The sequence below is a fragment of the Cibotium barometz genome, chromosome 8 (genome assembly GCF_041138505.1).
Source record: "Cibotium barometz isolate CiBa-2024 chromosome 8, ASM4113850v1, whole genome shotgun sequence".
Lineage (NCBI taxonomy): Eukaryota > Viridiplantae > Streptophyta > Polypodiopsida > Cyatheales > Cibotiaceae > Cibotium > Cibotium barometz.
In genome coordinates this window covers 38294711-38313773 of record NC_141053.1, presented here as the reverse complement: position 1 = coordinate 38313773, position 19063 = coordinate 38294711, and the positions used below count along the sequence as shown (strand labels likewise).

The window sequence follows — 19063 nt, the reverse complement described above, 5'->3', positions numbered from 1 at the left end:
TATTATTTGATTCAAGGGAGATTCCATTGTCTCAAGATGGATTCAACCCTCTCTCATAGGTTATACAATGTCGCACCATAAGAGGCTCAATATGTTTTTGATACTCTGAAAGAGGACTTCCATCAATCTCGCCAGGATTGGAGCAAGCCTATTCCTCAGGTTACTTATAAATTGCAGCTACCATCTTTGGTACAACCAGTCTATCCTTGGTGGCTCTTTTGTGGAGGGGGTGTACTTTGCCTCCCGTGGGTTTTATGAAGTTCACCTCACCGATGCCTTGCAGAAGCAGCGTGTGCTTGAATTTTCTCCTTTATTTTATGGCAGGAAAATGGTACATGCTATGCCATGGTTCCCCAATAAGGACTATCAAAGTCTCATACGACATCATTGTCCTGTCTGGGTGGAGGTGGTTAATTTCCCAGACTATATGCGAGAAGAATAGCCAGGATTGGCCGCTGCACTGGGCCAAGCTATCTGCCCCCCTCGCCCTGCTGGGAATCGTAATAGATTTTGTTTTGTGGGACACAGATACCCCTACCCTCCCCTCCATTGCAGTCGAGGTTGAAGGTTTGCCAATGGGCCAAAAGTACTTTGAATTGAAATGGGAAATTTTTGCAGGTGCTTGTTTTTCATGCCATAAGTACGGGCATCTGGCCTCTGAATGCCCTACTGTCTTGCATCCCCCTCCAGCCACTGCTATACCTTCTCCCCTGGTTCAGCCCACTCATAAGCAAGAGACTACTGGGTCCAAGAATTTGGATAAAAATGCCTCCAAAGTTGGGAAAGTGGCTTCACAAATGCTAGCCATAGATAAAGGCAAGGACAAAGGTAAAGAGAAAGAGAAGGCCCCTGATAATGATGGTTTTTTACAGCCCAAGAGGGTGTTGAGGCAAAGACCCCTTCAATCTCGCCACTAGGATGCATCTACTCCTACTCCAGGACAAGCCTCTACCTCAGCCACTCCCCCGGTTCTTCTCAATTGGGTTGGAGTTCTCAAAAAACACATTCCTATTTGTGAGTCTGAGGAAGGGCTATCCTTTGACCCAGGGAAGGAAGGGCTGCAGCCCATGATGGCTGATGCTTAAGAACTCTTTGGTTGTATATTCTTGGTCTCCTCCTTTGTATATATCCTCATGCTTGACAAACTCCATTGTGTCACTCTTAATGTACAGGGCCTCTGCAATCCTTCTAAAGTGGAGGCTAGTGTGGAATTATGTTTTAACTAGGCAGCCGGACATTCTCTATTTGCAAGAACATAACCAACATTCTATGGCTGGCCAGGCTGGCTATTTTGGGGGCTATGATATCCACTATGCAGGTACTAAGCATTTCTCGGGTCTTTGCATATTGGTCAGACATGAACTGCAGCCCCAGCTTGCCTTCAATGATTGTGATGGCAGATGGATGATGATTCAATGTGATGTCAATGGTGATATTTGGGAATTTGCCTCTATTTATGCCTTGCAAACTTCTGCTTCCAGAGCTTCCATGTGGCATGCCATTGCTTCTTACCCATGGCGATCTTGTGCTCTTCTTGGCGGAGACTTTAATAACTCTCCCATGCCATCAGACAACACTACTCATAGATCTCATATGATCCCTTCTGAAAAGCGATCATGGGAGGAGTTACTTACCACGACACATGCACAAGATTTATGGACAACCATGCACACTGGAATAGTGGGCTACACCTATCATCATAATGCCTTTACTAACTACTGGGCTCGCTTGGATAGATGGTATTTACTGTATGCTCAACAATATACAGATTTCAGTCTTCATATTGAGGTTGATCACTCTCTTGGTCTCTCTGACCATGCTCCTTTATGGCTGAATATTCAGTTTGGCAGCCCTGGGATGACATGCCTTTACATTCCATTCGGATGAAACATAACAATAAAGAATACCTGCAGCATGCACAATTTCAACAATTGATCCGATATGCCATAATTCCTCTTACAGCCCATGTCCATTATGACTGTAATTTTGCATGGCAACGCCTTGTGGACAAGCTTCAGCATGCTATTCATGAATATGGGAGTAATTTCATGCCTGACTGGAGAGCTAAAGTTCAGCATGCCAAAGCAGTAGTTCAGTCCTTGACTGCACATTCCCAATTGCAGCCCCTCTCCTCTCAACAAATGGACACTCTCTCTCAGTCACAACAGCTCTCTTGCAAGCTAATGACCGATGGAAATTGGTCAAGTGGCAGGTTCGGGCAAGGATGACTCAATTCATGGATAAAGGCTGCTCTTCAAAATCTTTCTTTCAAGGGTTACATGCTTCCAGGAGGAAGACCTCTTGCCTCAGAGTCCGTAAACTGGATGGTGAATGGACTCGGTCTTTCTCAGAGCTCCAACATGAATGCTTTTCTTATTTTCAGAAACTGTTTGCACCCCCTGCTACCACTTCTTTGCACGAATTACAAGCTCGGGATACTCTTTTACAGCATGTTCTTCCCATTCTCAACCCACAGGAAGCTCTCAAACTTGATATGCCTTTCACTGATGTGGAGCTTGATGATGCCTTGTCCCATCTCAGCACTGGTAAGGCACCAGGATATGATGGCCTCACGGTGGAATTTTTCTTACACTTTTGGGAAGACCTTAAAGGTGTTATCCTGCAAATGATTAATGAGGCTTGGCATATAGGAGTACTCCCCCAATCATGGAAGCATGGCATAGGTAAACTCATCCCCAAGCGGAATTTGTGTGAGCATCTCATGGATTGGAGGCCCATCACATTGATGCCTGTTGCAAGTGCTTTATGAGGGTCTGCATCCCTTGCAATATGGCTTTGTTCCTAGGCGGCAGATCCATGATAATATTGGCAATGCTCTCATGGCTATTGAATATGCAAAATATTCTGACCAAGATGTTTTTATTATGCAAGTGGACTTTGCTAAAGCTTTTGACACGGTCAACTGGGATTTTATCTCACAGACAATGGCTCAGATGGGATTTGGGCCAAAAATGGCTAATGTCATCTACTGCTTGTATGCTGACTCTACAGCCCAATGCATCCTTGGCAATCATCTTTCTCAATCTTGGTCCTTGGGTTGTTCGGCCAGACAAGGGTGTCCACTCAGTGCCCTCTTATATGCCATTGCCACTCACCCACTTCTCAGATACTTGGATCATCTTACCGCGCAGGACCTTCTCATTGGTCTTCAGATTCCTGGAGCCCCTCCCTTTATGGCTCAGGCATATGCAGATGACTCCTTCTTTATGCAGCATAATTCTCCACAGCAGTTGACGACTCTTATGGACACTCTCTCTATATATGGCATGGCTGCTGGCCTGCATGTCAATTTTGCTAAATCTAGCCTCATACCTCTGCATTTATATGATTGGCATGTTCTTTTATGGCCCGGACACATTATGCAACCCTATGATGTGGTCCGCCATCTTGGTTACCCTATTGGCTGGTACATCACTAGGAAACAACAGTTAAAGTGGATTTTTGAGAAACTTCATACCAAGCTCCACTACTGGAAGCTCTCCACCTGGCCACTCCATGTTAGGCTCCGGATTGTCCAGTCGATTATCATGGCCTATGTTCAGTACTATTTGCCTTTGATACATTGGACCTCTCAGGATACTTCTGCTTTCATGTCTCAGGCTATGGAGCTATTATGGAAAACAAAGTCTTCTATGCTAAAGCTTTAAGACTTATGCGGATGGCAAAAGTTTGTTCCCCGAGGATGCATGGTGGATTGAATATGCTGAATATTGCGCATCATGTCTTGGCAAGGAAAATTCCTCTCCTACTCACCTTTTTTCGTCAGACGCAGCCATGGACTCATATGCTTGCAACCATGTGCACGGCCTTACGCACTTCTGGACATGGTGCATGGATCACTGATCACTGGGAGGTCATTTTGGGCAGATTTGTAGGTTCTATCCCGGGCTGCCCTTTTGCCACTTCACTTATTTTGCGATTGGAAACAGGTCCTTTCGCATGCTCATTGGGCACCCTTCCTTTTGTCTCATGCCAATTCCCTTCGGCAGGAAAGCATTTACTGGAGTGCTGTTTTTGATTCTCCATTGGCCCTGCAAGAGCCGATTCGGACATACAATCTCAGCAAATGGGGGATTAGGTGCATAAATGATGTTGTTGATGCTACTGGTCAAATGCTTTCCTTCCTAGGTTCATTTGGAGGAAAATTGTTGACTTGTTGCAGCCTTTTCTTCCCATCCCTCCTTTATCTAACAGGGACAGATTACAGGATTGGTAGTTACACCCGGTGGGCTCAAATTCTCGTCCTGTTATTCTTTCTGACCTAACGGTTAGGATGACATACTCTTTCCTCCAGCCATCACCATGGATTCATTCACATGCTAATTCTCTTTGGCTATTTTGGGGGCTATGATATCCACTATGCAGGTACTAAGCATTTCTCGGGTCTTTGCATATTGGTCAGACATGAACTGCAGCCCCAGCTTGCCTTCAATGATTGTGCAGATGGATGGTGATTCAATGTGATGTCAATGGTGATATTTGGGAGTTTGCCTCTGTTTATGCCTCGCAAACTTCTACTTCCAGAGCTTCCATGTGGCATGCCATTGCTGTCACGTGCACACCATTCAGGTGTACAGTGACATGGCATTATTTTATGGCATGGCATCATCAAGCATTTAATCAGGATTTATCAGGCATTTTATGGACATTTAAATGAATGTTTTCAGCATGTACCACATGGTATGGGTTGGATTCAGCATTGTAGCATCATATTAACCATCTAGACAAAAGCATTGGGGCTTGTGGAGGCAGCCGACAGCATTCAAGTCAGCCGACCAGCCTTTAAAGCATTTATGGCATTTAAATGGCAGTCGTGAGCATATTCAGAGCTGGCCGACTGCAGCCAAGCTGGTCGACCAGCACCATTCCCCATATATAAAGAAACGCATCATTTCAGCATAGACATCTGGATCTCTTCAGCGTTTTCCTTCCTAGGAGCAAAGGGGGATACAGTTCAGCATCCAACAGTGTGTTCCTTCAGCGTTTCTACACCAAGAGGGCTGGGAGCAGCAGCGCATCCACGCATCAGCATATTCAGCCATCTTCCCAACTCCTACATAGAGGGATACCAGCATACAAGTGGTGGAACTCAGCATTGGAGTCAGGACAGCCATCTTTCAGCCATTCTTCATCATTATTTAGCATGTTTTCCTCTCTTCTAGGGGTAGACATCATCTAGGACAGCATACATCCCTTTGGATCTCATTGTAACCGCATTCATCATCTAATATAGCTGCATTGCATTGACACATATTTGTCTATCTCTTAAACATCATTAAGTGTAGTTTAGTTAGACTAAGGTTGTGATTACTACGGTCGAAGCCTCACATGCCACATTGGTATCAGAGCGTTACAGGGTAACCAGCCTTAGATCATGTTCATTCCATCAGTCATTCAGTCAGACATCATGTTAATTGCTTCCGCACAGTTAAACCTAGTTCTCAAAATCTTGCAGGCCACCCTTAGGGATTTTCCCTTAGGGATGCATTAGTAACCCATCCATCTGCATTCTTGCACAGCATATAGGGTTGCACATGGTTTGCATAGTAGATATCTTAGCAATCATCTTAGCAGTCCATCTTGCATCTGCAAGGCATACATGTTTGCCCATGAACTCTTTGGGAAAGAATGACATCCATCATCAAAGGAGGACATAAGTTTTGGGCTTCAACTGGCAGCAGCAGGGGGTTTCTCTTCCACAGAAGACGAAAGTTTGCTCCAACATCGCCTCAAGAGGTTCAGAGCTTCAGGAACGACGGAGATGGTAGGTGAAAGGTTTCCATAGGCAGGTCAGGGGTGACTCAGGTATTTCCAAGCAGTTTTAGCAGCATTTGCCATTCAGTTCCCGGAGTATATAGAGTCTTGGCTCAAAGGATTTCACTCCTGCAAACGACCTCAGTCCCACCAGCAGAAGACAGAAGGGGGCAGCGGTTCGGAGGCGAAGGATCACGGAGGAGTCGAAGGTTGCCAGGTATACCACCCAGCAACAGTCTAGCAGCGGGGAATGTCACGTGCACACCATTCAGGTGTATAGTGACATGGCATTATTTTATGGCATGGCATCATCAGGCATTTAATCAGGATTTATCAGGCATTTTATGGACATTTAAATGAATGTTTTCAGCATGTACCACATTGGGTTGGATTCAGCATTGTAGCATCATATTAACCATCTAGACAAAAGCATTGGGGCTTGTAGAGCCAGCCGACAGCATTCAAGTCAGCCGACCAGCCTTTAAAGCATTTATACTTTATACTCCGCTCGATACCAGCATACAAGTGGTGGAACTCAGCATTGGAGTCAGGACAGCCATCTTTCAGCCATCCTTCATCATTATTCAGCATGTTTCCCTCTCTTCCAGGGGCAGACATCATCTAGGACAGCATACATCCCTTTGGATCTCATTGTAACCGCATTCATCATCTAATATAGCTGCATTGCATTGACACATATTTGTCTATCTCTTAAACATCATTAAGTGCAGTTTAGTTAGACTAAGGTTGTGATTACTACGGTCGAAGCCTCACATGCCACATTGGTATCAGAGCGTTACAGGGTAACCAGCCTTAGATCATGTTCATTCCATCAGTCATTCAGACATCATGTTAATCGCTTCCGCAGAGTTAAACCCAGTTCTCAAAATCTTGCAGGCCACCCTTAGGGATTTTCCCTTAGGTATGCATTAGTAACCCATCCATCTGCATTCTTGCACAGCATATAGGGTTACACATGGTTTGCATAGCAGATATCTTAGCAGCCATCTTAGCAGTCCATCTTGCATTTGCAAGGCATACATGTTTGCCCATGAACTCTCTGGGAAAGAATGACATCCATCATCAAAGGAGGACATAAGTTTTGGGCTTCAACTGGCAGCAGGGGGTTTCTCTTCCACAGAAGACGGAAGTTTGCTCCATCGCCTCAAGAGGTTCAGAGCTTCAGGAGGACATAAGTTTTGGGCTTCAACTGGCAGCAGCAGGGGGTTTCTCTTCCACATAAGATGGAAGTTTGCTCCAACATCACCTCAGGAGGTTCAGAGCTTCAGGAACGACGGAGATGGTAGGTGAAAGGTTTCCACAGGCAGGTCAGGGGTGACTCAAGTATTTCCAAGCAGTTTTAGCAGCATTTGCCGTTCAGTTCCCGCAGTATATAGAGTCTTGGCTCGAAGGATTTCATGCGATCAGACAACACTACTCATAGATCTCATATGATCCCTTCTGAAAAGCGATCATGGGAGGAGTTACTTACCACGACACATGCACAAGATTTATGGATAGCCATGCACACTGGAATAGTGGGCTACACCTATCATCATAATGCCTTTACTAACTACTGGGCTCGCTTGGATAGATGGTATTTACTACATGCTCAACAATATACAGATTTCAGTCTTCATATTGAGGTTGATCACTCTCTTGGTCTCTCTGACCATGCTCCTTTATGGCTGAATATTCAGTTTGGCAGCCCTGGGATGACATGCCTTTACATTCCATTCGGATGAAACATATCAATAAAGGATACCTGCAGCATGCACAATTTCAACAATTGATCTGATATGCCATAATTCCTCTTACAGCCCATGTCCATTATGACTGTAATTTTGCATGGCATGTGGACAGGCTTCAGCATGCTATTCAGGAATATGGGAGTAATTTCATGCCTGACTGGAGAGCTAAAGTTCAGCATGCCAAAGTAGTAGTTCAGTCCTTGACTGCACATTCCCAATTGCAGCCCCTCTCCTCTCAACAAATGGACACTCTCTCTCAGTCAACAGCTCTCTTGCAAGCTATTGACCGACGGAAATTGGCCAAGTGGCAGGTTCGGGCAAGGATGACTCAATTCATGGATAAAGGCTGCTCTTCAAAATCTTTCTTTCAAGGGTTACATGCTTACAGGAGGAAGACCTCTTGCCTCAGAGTCCGTAAACTGGATGGTGAATGGACTCCGTCTTTCTCAGAGCTCCAACATGAATGCTTTTCTTATTCTCAGAAACTGTTTGCACCCCCTGCTACCACTTGTCATGTGCATCATAGATGCCATGGACATTCTCAGGCGGGCTAGATCCAGAAAAGGCAACCAGATAAAGAGTATGAACCAGTAGAAGATAGGTAGAACCAGAGTGTAGGAGCTTCAGGTGTAACATCTGAGGTGGACATGGAGCAGGACTTGGAGCAAGAAGCAGTCGGCTGGTTCCAGAAAGGACTGTCGGCTGAAATCAGCAGGACAAGAGATGAGTAGGCTGGTTGCAGAAGGTCTCGGCTGCCCATAGCCATGGTCGGCTGAACCAGTACATAGAGGTAGCAGCAGGTGCTAGGGTGTGTGTGGACTGGAAAGCAGTCGGGCAGCAGCATGCGCAGGAGTGATCCAGTCGACTGTGTTTAAAAGAGCATTAATAAATTTATGAACTGGCCGACCAGCAGCAGTCGGCCAGTTCCCCATGCATTTAAAGGGGCTATAAATAGCCCAAGTGCTCCTTGTTTTTAATCATTCAGCCCACTAGGGGTTTGAGTCAGTAGGAGTCCTAGTTTGGGACTGAATTTTGGGGTGTTATCACCTTTTCAAGAAGGCAGCCAAGGGCTGCAGACATGTACCTTTTTGTACCATAGATTATACTGAATTTCCAGCACTTCTCTCGCTCTCTACTCTCTCTCTATATCTGCGTTTTTGCATCAGATGGTGCGTTTTTGCATCAGATGGTTTCCAAGAGTGTTTAGGGATGAAAGAAGACTACCCAGAGCTTCCGCGTGTTACATTGGTATCAGAGCATCAGGCTCAGCAAAGCTAAAAACTGAATCAGTCCCAGATGATGGTGTACAGGTCCAAGGTACAGGAAAGTACACGGATTCGAAGCCCAAGGCAAGAACACAGATCGGAAAGAACTCCCAGGAGGTTTGTTGGTGGTGTTCCACAGTGCTAGATGGGGATGGCAGTTCCCTGAGCCAGATACGTTCTGAGGTAACGGTCCCAAGGGAGGTTGATCCTCCAAGGGTGATGTGAGAGTGCCAGACTCAGTTCCAGGAATGAAGACCAAGACCGTGTTCAGAGTCAGGGCAGGAATGGATTGTGGACTAGAGGAAGACCAGATGCATAGATCTTCATCAGAGACAGAGTGGTTTGGAGAACAGGCCGGGTTTTCAAAGAAAAAGGTTTGCGAGGAATGGATGATGACAGATGGACTTCGGGATAGGATTGGGATGATGACAGTCATCCAAGAGCAGGTTGGATTCCCGTCATCAAGTTTAGCAGAGGGGGATGTCATGTGCATCATAGATGCCATGGACATTCTCAGGGCTAGATCCAGAAAAGGCAACCAGATAAAGAGTATGAACCAGTAGAAGATAGGTAGAACCAGAGTGTAGGAGCTTCAGGTGTAACATCTGAGGTGGACATGGAGCAGGACTTGGAGCAAGAAGCAGTCGGTTGGTTCCAGAAAGGACTGTCGGCTGACATCAGCAGGACAAGAGCTGAGTAGGCTGGTTGCAGAAGGTGTGGGCTGCCCATAGCCATGGTCGGCTGAACCAGTACATAGAGGCAGCAGGCAGGCACTAGGGTGTGTGTGGACTGGAAAGCAGTCGGGCAGCAGCATGCGCAGGAGTGATCCAGTCGACTGTGTTTAAAAGAGCATTAAAAAATTTATGAACTGGCCGACCACCAGCAGTCGGCCAGTTCCCCATGCATTTAAAGGGGCTATAAATAGCCCAAGTGCTCCTTGTTTTTAATCATTCAGCCCACTAGGGGTTTGAGTCAGTAGGAGTCCTAGTTTGGGACTGAATTTTGGGGTGTTATCACCTTTTCAAGAAGGTAGCCAAGGGCTGCAGACATGTACCTTTTTGTACCATAGATTGTGGAGGCAGCAGACAGCATTCAAGTCAGCCGACCAGCCTTTAAAGCATTTATGGCATTTAAATGGCAGTCGTGAGCATATTCAGAGCTGGCCGACTGCAGCCAAGCTGGCCGACCAACACTAATTCCCCATATATAAAGAAACGCATCATTTCAGCATAGACATCTGGATCTCTTCAGCGTTTTCCTTCCTAGGAGCAAAGGGGGATACAGTTCAGCATCCAACAGTGTGTTCCTTCAGTGTTTCTACACCAAGAGGGCTGGGAGCAGTAGCGCATCCACGCATCAGCATATTCAGCCATCTTCCCAACTCCTACATAGACGGATACAAGCATACAAGTGGTGGAACTCAGCATTGGAGTCAGGATAGCCATCTTTCAGCCATCCTTCATCATTATTCAGCATGTTTCCCTCTCTTCCAGGGGTAGACATCATCTAGGACAGCATAGATCCCTTTGGATCTCATTGTAACCGCATTCATCATCTAATATAGCTGCATTGCATTGACACATATTTGTCTATCTCTTAAACATCATTAAGTGCAGTTTAGTTAGACTAAGGTTGTGATTACTATAGTCGAAGCCTCACATGTCACATTGGTATCAGAGTGTTACATGGTAACCAGCCTTAGATCATGTTCATTCCATCAGTCATTCAGTCAGACATCATGTAATTGCTTCCGCACAATTAAACCCAGTTCTCATGATTACTGCGGGCTACGGGGCAGGCATGACGGCACCGCGCGGCACGAGGGGGGGCTGCGGGGGTGTGACGGCACGGCCCGGGGGGGGGCTGCGGGGGCGCGACGGCACGGCACCGCCGGGGGGGGGGGCTCCGGGCTGCAAGGCATGACGGCACGGCACCGTCGGGGGGGGGCGGGCTGCGGGGGCGCGACGACACGGCCCGGGGGGGCTGCGGGGCGTGACGGCACGGCACCCGGGGGGCTGTGGGGCATGACGGCACCGTGCGGCACGAGGGGGGGGCACGACAGCACGGCACCGTCGGGGGGTGGGGGGGCGTGAGGGCACGGCTCCGGCGGGGGCCGGGGAGGGTGTTCGGGCACGGCACCGCGGGGGCCGGAGGCATGAGGGCATGGCTCCGGCGAGGGCCGGGGAGGGTGTTTGGGCACGGCACCGCGGGGGCCGGGGGCGTGAGGGCACGGCTCGGGGGGGGCCGATCGGGGGGGCGTGAGGGCACGGCTCCGGGGGGGCCGGCCGAGGGGGGGCATGAGGGCACGGCTCCGGGGGGTGTTCGGGCGGGCACGGCACCGCGGGGGCCGGGGAGGGTGGTTGGGCACGGCACCGCGGGGGCCGGGGAGGGTGTTCGGGCTCACCGGGGTGACGGCACGGCACGGCTCCGTGGGGGCCGGGGGAGGGTGTTCAGGGCACGGCACCGCGGGGGCCGAGGGAGGGTGTTCGGTCACGCCACCGCGGGGGCCGGGGGGCGTGAGGGCACGGCTCCGGGGGGCCGGCCGGGGGGTGTTCGGGCACGGCTCCGGCGGGGGAACGGCCGGGGAGGGTGTTTGGGCACGGCTCCGGGGGGCTGGCCGGGGGTGTTCGGGCACGGCTCCCCGGGGGGCCGGCCGGGGGGGGCGTGAGGGCACGGCTCTGGGGGGGCCGGCCGGGGGGGTGTCTAAAGGTGATTCTCAGCTTGGCTGGCCTCCTTCCTTTTGCGCTGAGCAAAAGGAGCCTTTCTCCTCACTTTTAGAGCTGCGATTCACTTTTGGCATATGCCTTTCTGCTGATATAAATGACCTTAGCTAATTTTGGTGTGCGATTTCCTTTGTAGGCTAGATCTAGCTCTAACACGCACCCCCAGCCCTTATGCTCTCTCTCTCTCTCTCTCTCTCTCTCTATCATATGCCTTAGGGACATGGGCTGCCCTAGTGGCCTTTAGGTTTCCATACTTAGGAAATTGTAGAAGAGTTAATCCACAGCAAGCTGCGAGGAGTTAATCCACAGCAATCCACAGCTGGCTGGTATTAAACTTATCTATCCTTCACTAGCTACTTGTAGCCATACCATCTCGCTGTACTTGTGCTCATATCAGAGCCTTACAATATCTTTAGGACTACCTCTCACTAAATAGCTTAGGTGTCACGTGCACACCATTCAGGTGTACAGTGACATGGCATCATTTTAGCATCATAAGTATCATCAGGATTTATCAGATATCAGATATCTTAGCAGTCATCTTAGCAGTCCATCTTGCATTTGCAAGGCATACATGTTGCCCATGAACTCTCTGGGGAAGAATGACATCCATCATCAAAGGAGGACATAAGTTTTGGGCTTCAACTTGATGCAGGGGGTTTCTCTTCCACAGAAGATGGAAGTTTGCTCCAACATTGCCTTAGGAGGTTCAGAGCTTCAGGAACAACAGAGATGGTAGATGAAAGGTTTCCAGTCAACGGTGACTCAGGTATTTCCAGGCAGTTTAGCAGCATTTGCCATTCAGTTCCCGCAGTACATAGAGTCTTGGCTCGAAGGATTTCACTCCTACAGACGACCTCAGTCTGGGTAGCAGAAGACAGAAGGGGGCAGTGGTTCGGAGGAGAAGGATCACAGAGGAGTCGAAGGTTGCCAGGTATATCACCCAGCAACAGTTTAGCAGCGGGGAATGTCACGTGCACACCATTCAGGTGTACAGTGACATGGCATCATTTTAGCATCATAAGTATCATCAGGATTTATCAGGCATTATTCAGGCATTTAAATGAATGTTTTCAGCATGTACCACATGGTATGAGTTGGATTCAGCATGGTAGCATCACATTAGCCATATAGACCAGCATTTAGGGCTTGTGGAGGCAGCCGATAGCTTGTTTACATCAGCCGACAGGATGCTACTTCAGTCGACCAGCATTTATGCTATTTTTGGCATAATATATTCAGTCGTGGGCTTTTGCATCTGGCCGACTGCAGCCAGGCTGGCCGACCAGCCCCCCTCACCCATATATATAGAGACCTCAGCATTCAGTTCAGCACATCATCATCATCTGTCATCAGCGCATCTCAACGCATCTCAGATAGCAGCATTCAGCAGGGTGTTCTCCAACGCATCTCCTCCAGGAAGCTTTGGGAGTAGCATATCCAACCAACGCATCAGCACATTCAGCAACACATCATCATCAGCATTTAGTACTTCATCTTCAGCAAACGCATCTATTCTCCTCAGCGTTTCCTTCCCAGGTAACAGGAGCACATCTGCGTTTCATCATCAGATCAGCATAGCATCTGTTCCAAAGCATCCCTTTAGCATTTCCTTCCCAGGAGACAAGGGAAAGATAGTGGACAATAGTTCATTCATCATATCAGAATATTCAGCATATAGGCAGCATATTCAGCAGTATAGATCCATTTGGATCTCATTGTAACCGCATTCATCATATAATATAGCTGCATTGCATTGACACATATTTGTCTATCTCTTAAATATCATTAAGTACAGTTTAGTTAGACTAAGGTTGTGATTACTACGGTCGAAGACCTTTACATGTCACATTAGGAGCTTCTGGTGTCCATCCATGGTTCTTCTGGTAATTGTCCTTAATGTATGGAGTGGAAATCCTTGTTTGCTAATTGTTATTCTATGCCTAACCACTCAAGAAATAGGGAAGGGAAGAGATTCATAATATGTAACTAGAGGAGACAAGGAAATGATAATAAAGAACACCCTAGCCCTAATTGCAATATCCACACATGCTAGGTTGGAAGAGAGAGAGTAGAGAAAACACTAAACTCAATTGCATGAATAGGGAGTGTGATTATAAACATGAGAAATTGGCTTTTATACTTGAAGAGCCTCAAGTTGGCGTTTATACTTAATAAGCCTTTTCTTAAAAAGATGAGAAGTTGGCTTTCATACTTCAAGAGCTTGAAGTTATCTTTTATACTTAATAAGCCTTTTCTCACCAGGCCTAGGACTAAGTGACTCGAGACACCCGAATAACAATTATAGGGCTTTTATAAGTGTATGGAATTTCTAGATAGGTTTCGCATATTATGACCTTGATGTACATGAACATGAGCATCTTAAGAGCATGCTTATGTTGTTAATTGGTGGGAATTAAAGACACTCATTACAAAGTGTACAAACATTGTTTGTGAAAAAATAATGTCAACAAAAAGTGGTTATAACAAGTGTCCAAAGGAATCATGGATAAAAAGTGGATATAGATCTTGCTTTTTCTTACTCCTAAGAAGATGATAATGAAATGAGAAATAGCAGGAATGAAAGTAATAAAATACACATTCAAATGACATATGGATTGATAACAAAGTCGCTATGTGACATATTAGCTATATAGGATCCTACGAGCCCCAACCCATTTAGTGATCTAGAGTGACATAAGGTTTTAAAAAAACCCATCACTAGTTACTATCACATCAAGATGGATATGGTATACTTCCTAGTCCTAAGAATTGGGCATATTTAGATTATGGTAGGTAATGCTTTAATACAAGTTGCTTTAATACAAGATATGAAAACATTCAAGGTTTCAAGAAAAATCATAGTTGGCGAGTTCATCTCAAAGGAGTTCACTATTTATTCTCCACATTAAAATGTTGTCATGGTGCAAAGCAATGCATTAGATCAACATCTTGAACACAAATACTATATTAGGATTATTATAAGTAGTTAACAAATACTAAAATGGATTGCACGAGGCAAAGCAATACATTAGATGAACATCTTGAACACAAATACTATATTAGGATTATTAAGTAGTGAACAAATTCTTGTTTGAGATAGTCTTTGTATGTGATTACTTTGTGGATGTGCCAAATGTAATACGAACCAAGTTTGATCCCAAAAGTCATAAACACACCTTTTTGAGATATCCTTGGGATACAAATGTGAACTCCAAGTTTTATTCAATACATGGATCCAAGGCAAGGAATATCATGACACATAGGAGGAGTTGTATTAAAGATTCCCTTGACCATATTGAATACATGGATTCAAGGCAAAGAATATCATGACAAATTGGAGGAGTTGGTGATGGTGAAGATTCCGTTCATTGTATCTTGGATCAAGATTCAAGGATGGTACTATTCAAGTAACCATACCAAAAGCAATTGTTGCATCATCTTTAACCTTGACTTTGAGAAGGCTTCTGATACCTTATCCTCCTCAAGTGAAGAACTTTGATAACGATTGAAGTGTATGTCATGATGGGGTCGCTTCTTATAGAGTGCGTGTTTCCATTATATCTCATAAGGTGCAGTTCCCACGCCGCAGAGACTTCGTTTAGTGAAGTTCCAAGCATTTAATGAGGGTGTTGGAAGGAATCAAGGCATTGAATGTTGTGAAAAGAATTGCTGGAGGCCTTGTTTTCTTCTACATTTTCCAACTTAGCCCTTTTTTATTGAAGCCCGTGTGTGGAAACTCCTTCTAAGGAATTTGGCTGGTGAGAACTTGGTGGTAAAGGGTATATTCTAAGGTGTGTTGTGCACGATGGACTTTTGCCTATTTACACATGCCTTGGATGTCTTAAAAGCGACCCGTTACGCATATTATTCAAGGCACATGCATTCTACGCTATGGTTCGAAGTAGATTCCCCAACGCTATGTGCTCTAATAATTGGTTTTAAATGTCCAAGGACGCTCGGCGATCATTGTGAGAGCTACGTCCTTCTTTAACATTTGAACGGAACTTAGGGCATGAGGGCGACGCCGCTGCTCGTGTTCGTCCTCTTAGGTAAACGGCAACAACATGGTTTGAAATTAAATCGAATCATTTGTTCTGTAATTGCAAATTGATCATCCACTAATGCCGTGCTTAAAACCACCTGTTTTGCAGGATTTGAGATAAGCTTGACGGGCTTAACGGTTGCTAATCACACAATCGGGATCAATTACGGCATGGTGGCAGACAATTTGCCTCCTCCAGAGAAGGCGGTGAAACTGATTAAATCGATAGGCATAACCAAGGTCAAGATATACAGCGCGAATTCATCTGTGCTGAGGGCCTTTGCCAACAGCGGAGTATCCTTCATCGTTGGAATAGGAAACGAAGAGCTCCATAGCCTCACCAACCCTCAGAATGCAGTGACATGGGTCCACGACAACATCGCCCCCTTCCTGCCCGCCACCCCCATCTCTGCCATCGCCGTTGGTAATGAAATCCTCACAACAAACAACACCCAGCTCATTTCAGACTTGCTCCCGGCCATCCAAAACCTTCACTCGGCCCTTTCCACACTCCGTCACGGCGTCAATATTGCCATCTCCACCCCTCACTCGTTGGGCATTCTGCCCAACTCATACCCCCCATCAAATGCACGCTTTGATCCTTCACTTGTCACGGCTTCCTTGAAACCGCTCGCGCTCTTCCTTTCCCAAACTGGCTCCCCTTTCATGATCAATGCATACCCTTATTTTGCTTATAAATATAATCCAAGCACAATCTCCTTACCATATGTGCTCTTTCAATCCAATGATGGGGTAAAGGACGCCAATACAGGGCTTGTTTATTACAACATGCTAGATGCACAAGTGGATGCAATCTACTCTGCCATGGAAGCCCTGGGCTTCGGAGATATTAACGTCATTGTGACGGAAACTGGGTGGCCATCTGCAGGAGACACAGATGAGCCAGGGGCCATTGAGCAAAATGCACAAGCTTACAATTCAAACCTCATAAAACGCTTGGCTTCACAGAAGGGCACCCCAATGAGGCCCAAAATTCCACTAGAGGCCTACATATTTGCTGTGTTCAATGAAAATTCCAAGCCTGGCCCAACATCTGAGAGAAACTATGGCCTTTTTAAACCAAATGGGAGTAAGGCTTATGACCTTGGATTGGATGTGGTTGACCCTGTGGTGTCATCATGCAACTTCGAGTCTCGTCCTAGCGTTTCCAAATCTCCACACACCACGACAGTTCCACTTGCATCAACTCTCCTTGGGAGCATTCTCCTTGGCCTCATAGCTTCATTGAGTTTGTAAAACAACAACAATAGGACCGTCACCTTTTCTCATTTCTACTTAGTAGAAAAATAAATCTATGGTGGAAATTCCTACAATTTGGTAAATCTCAAATTGTTCTCATTTGTATCAATCTTATGACTCTTACTAGATTACCAAACTCTTTAGTGTAGTCAACCTAGTCTCATTTCCTTTAAATCCTACCATTAAATGTGTCATGATTGGGTGATGGCATTTACTAAACTCTCCTTTAGGTACTTGTATCTTCACCTTTCCCCGTGTGTTTCAAGTGGTGCGCCTTTACATCTAAACAAGAAAACTTTACACATATTCTTTTCTTGCCATACACTTTACTTACTTCAATTAGTGTTCCTTATTTGAGTTACCATATGTTTAACCACTAATTAATTATATCTTCTCCACTCTTTAATTAGTTCAATTAGTGGATCTGCTTATGTGTTTCCCACTCTTTCATTGCATCTTCTCCATGTCAAAATATCCTCATCACAACATTCCATTATTGATGGCTTACCATTTTGCACGCCAAAGTCTATATAAGTTTTTATTTTCCTTTATTTCTATCAAACTTATGTGTATGCACTCTTTGTTAACAAAAATTATTCCAAGCTTACTCTTATAACCATGTATCTCTTCGTATAAATTTATTTTGATATCTCAATCGAGATATGGGGCTTTTGGCTTGATTGATACTTATTAATACATTGTCCCTCTCAAGCCAAAAGCCCTATATGTCGATTGAGATATCAACCGCCACGTGAGTAGGATCAGAAGGGATGTCACCGTCCATGTCACTAATACACGTCACTACCACCTCGCTATCTCGATCGAGATATGTAGGCCATTGGGATCCATGTCAGTGCCACAATGGATTCCGCTCAACTTGCCCACTTGGATGTACATTCAGCATAATCAATAATGCCATCTTCACCATGTACATATCTTGAACGAGATATGGAAATGTAATCTCGACCCATTGACGTATCTCAATCGAGGTATAGAGATGTGATCTCATCCATTCATATATCTCGATCAAGATAAGGTTGTATAATCTGATCCGTCCATTTACCTAGATATCGAGATGCAATCCCAACCGTTTTTGTATCTCGATCAAGATATGCAGTCGAATCAAAGTTGTCCATGCATCTCAATTGAGATACGTAGCTTGAATCAAGGCCATCCATGTATCTCGAATACTTTTGACAAATCAAAGCCATTTATTGGACCAATCCTAAAATCGGGGTCGTTTGTTTGACAAACCTTAAAACCATGCATACATCGGGGTTGTTCATCTTGCAAAACCTAAAATATACACCACCAAACCTCGATTGAGATTATGAAACTGCTACAATTTCTTTTCCCCTTCATTCTCTCACGAATACCATATTAGAGACTTTGGAAAATCCCAATTACCATTTTGCAAGATTGAAAAATTGGGGCATGGTAAACTCTTTTAAGATTTTGTCGAATCTCCCTCATGTGACATAAGTTTGCGCGCCAAAGTCTATATACCATTTTGCATGCCAAAGTCTATATAAGTTTTTATTTTCCTTTATTTCTATCAAACTTATGTGTATGCACTCTTTGTTAACAAAAATTATTCCAAGCTTACTCTTATAACCATGTATCTCTTCATATAAATTTATTTTGATATCTCAATCGAGATATGGGGCTTTTGGCTTGATTGATACTTATTAATACATTGTCCCTCTCGAGCCAAAAGCCCCATATGTCGATTGAGATATCAACCGCCACGTGAGCAAGATCAGAAGGGATGTCACCGTCCATGTCACTAATACACGTTACTACCACCTCGTTATCTCGGTCGAGATATGTAGGCCATTGGGATCCACGTCAGTGCCACAATGGATTCCACTCAACTTGCCCACTTGGATGTACATTCAGCATAATCAATAATGCCATCTTCACCATGTACATATCTTGAACGAGATATGGAAATGTAATCTCGACCCATTGACATATCTCAATCGAGGTATAGAGATGTGATCTCATCCATTCATATATCTTCCTCGATTGAGATTATGAAACTGCTAAGATTTCTTTTCCCCTTCATTCTCTCACGAATACCATATTAGAGACTTCGGGAAATCCCAATTCCCATTTTGCAAGATTGAAAAATGGGGGCATGGTAAACTCTTTTAAGATTTTGTCAAATCCCCCTTATGTGACATATCATTGGAAAGCTCTTGAAGAGTAGGTTAGAACTAAATCTACATTCTCCGACAACTT

At 45.4% G+C, this 19063-nt stretch overlaps 1 protein-coding gene across 1 annotated transcript; it reads left to right on the top strand.

Annotated features, from left to right (window-relative positions):
• The first annotated feature begins 15452 nt into the window (after positions 1–15452).
• LOC147636225 (glucan endo-1,3-beta-glucosidase 11-like) lies at positions 15453–17044 on the top strand. Its single transcript, XM_086801121.1, has 2 exons — positions 15453–15566; positions 15669–17044. The coding sequence occupies exons 1-2, from the start codon at positions 15530–15532 to the stop codon at positions 16814–16816; spliced, it is 1185 nt and encodes a 394-aa protein (XP_086657247.1). The 5' UTR covers positions 15453–15529; the 3' UTR covers positions 16817–17044.
• Positions 17045–19063: the final 2019 nt, after the last annotated feature.

What these genes read in the sequence shown, in the direction of transcription:
- LOC147636225 (XM_086801121.1), top strand. Translation starts at nt 15,530, where the DNA reads ATGAGGGCGACGCCGCTGCTCGTGTTCGTCCTCTTAG. An exon ending in GCTCGTGTTCGTCCTCTTAG is followed by an intron (nt 15,567 to 15,668) that starts GTAAACGGCAAC and finishes CCTGTTTTGCAG; the next exon opens with GATTTGAGATAAGCTTGACG.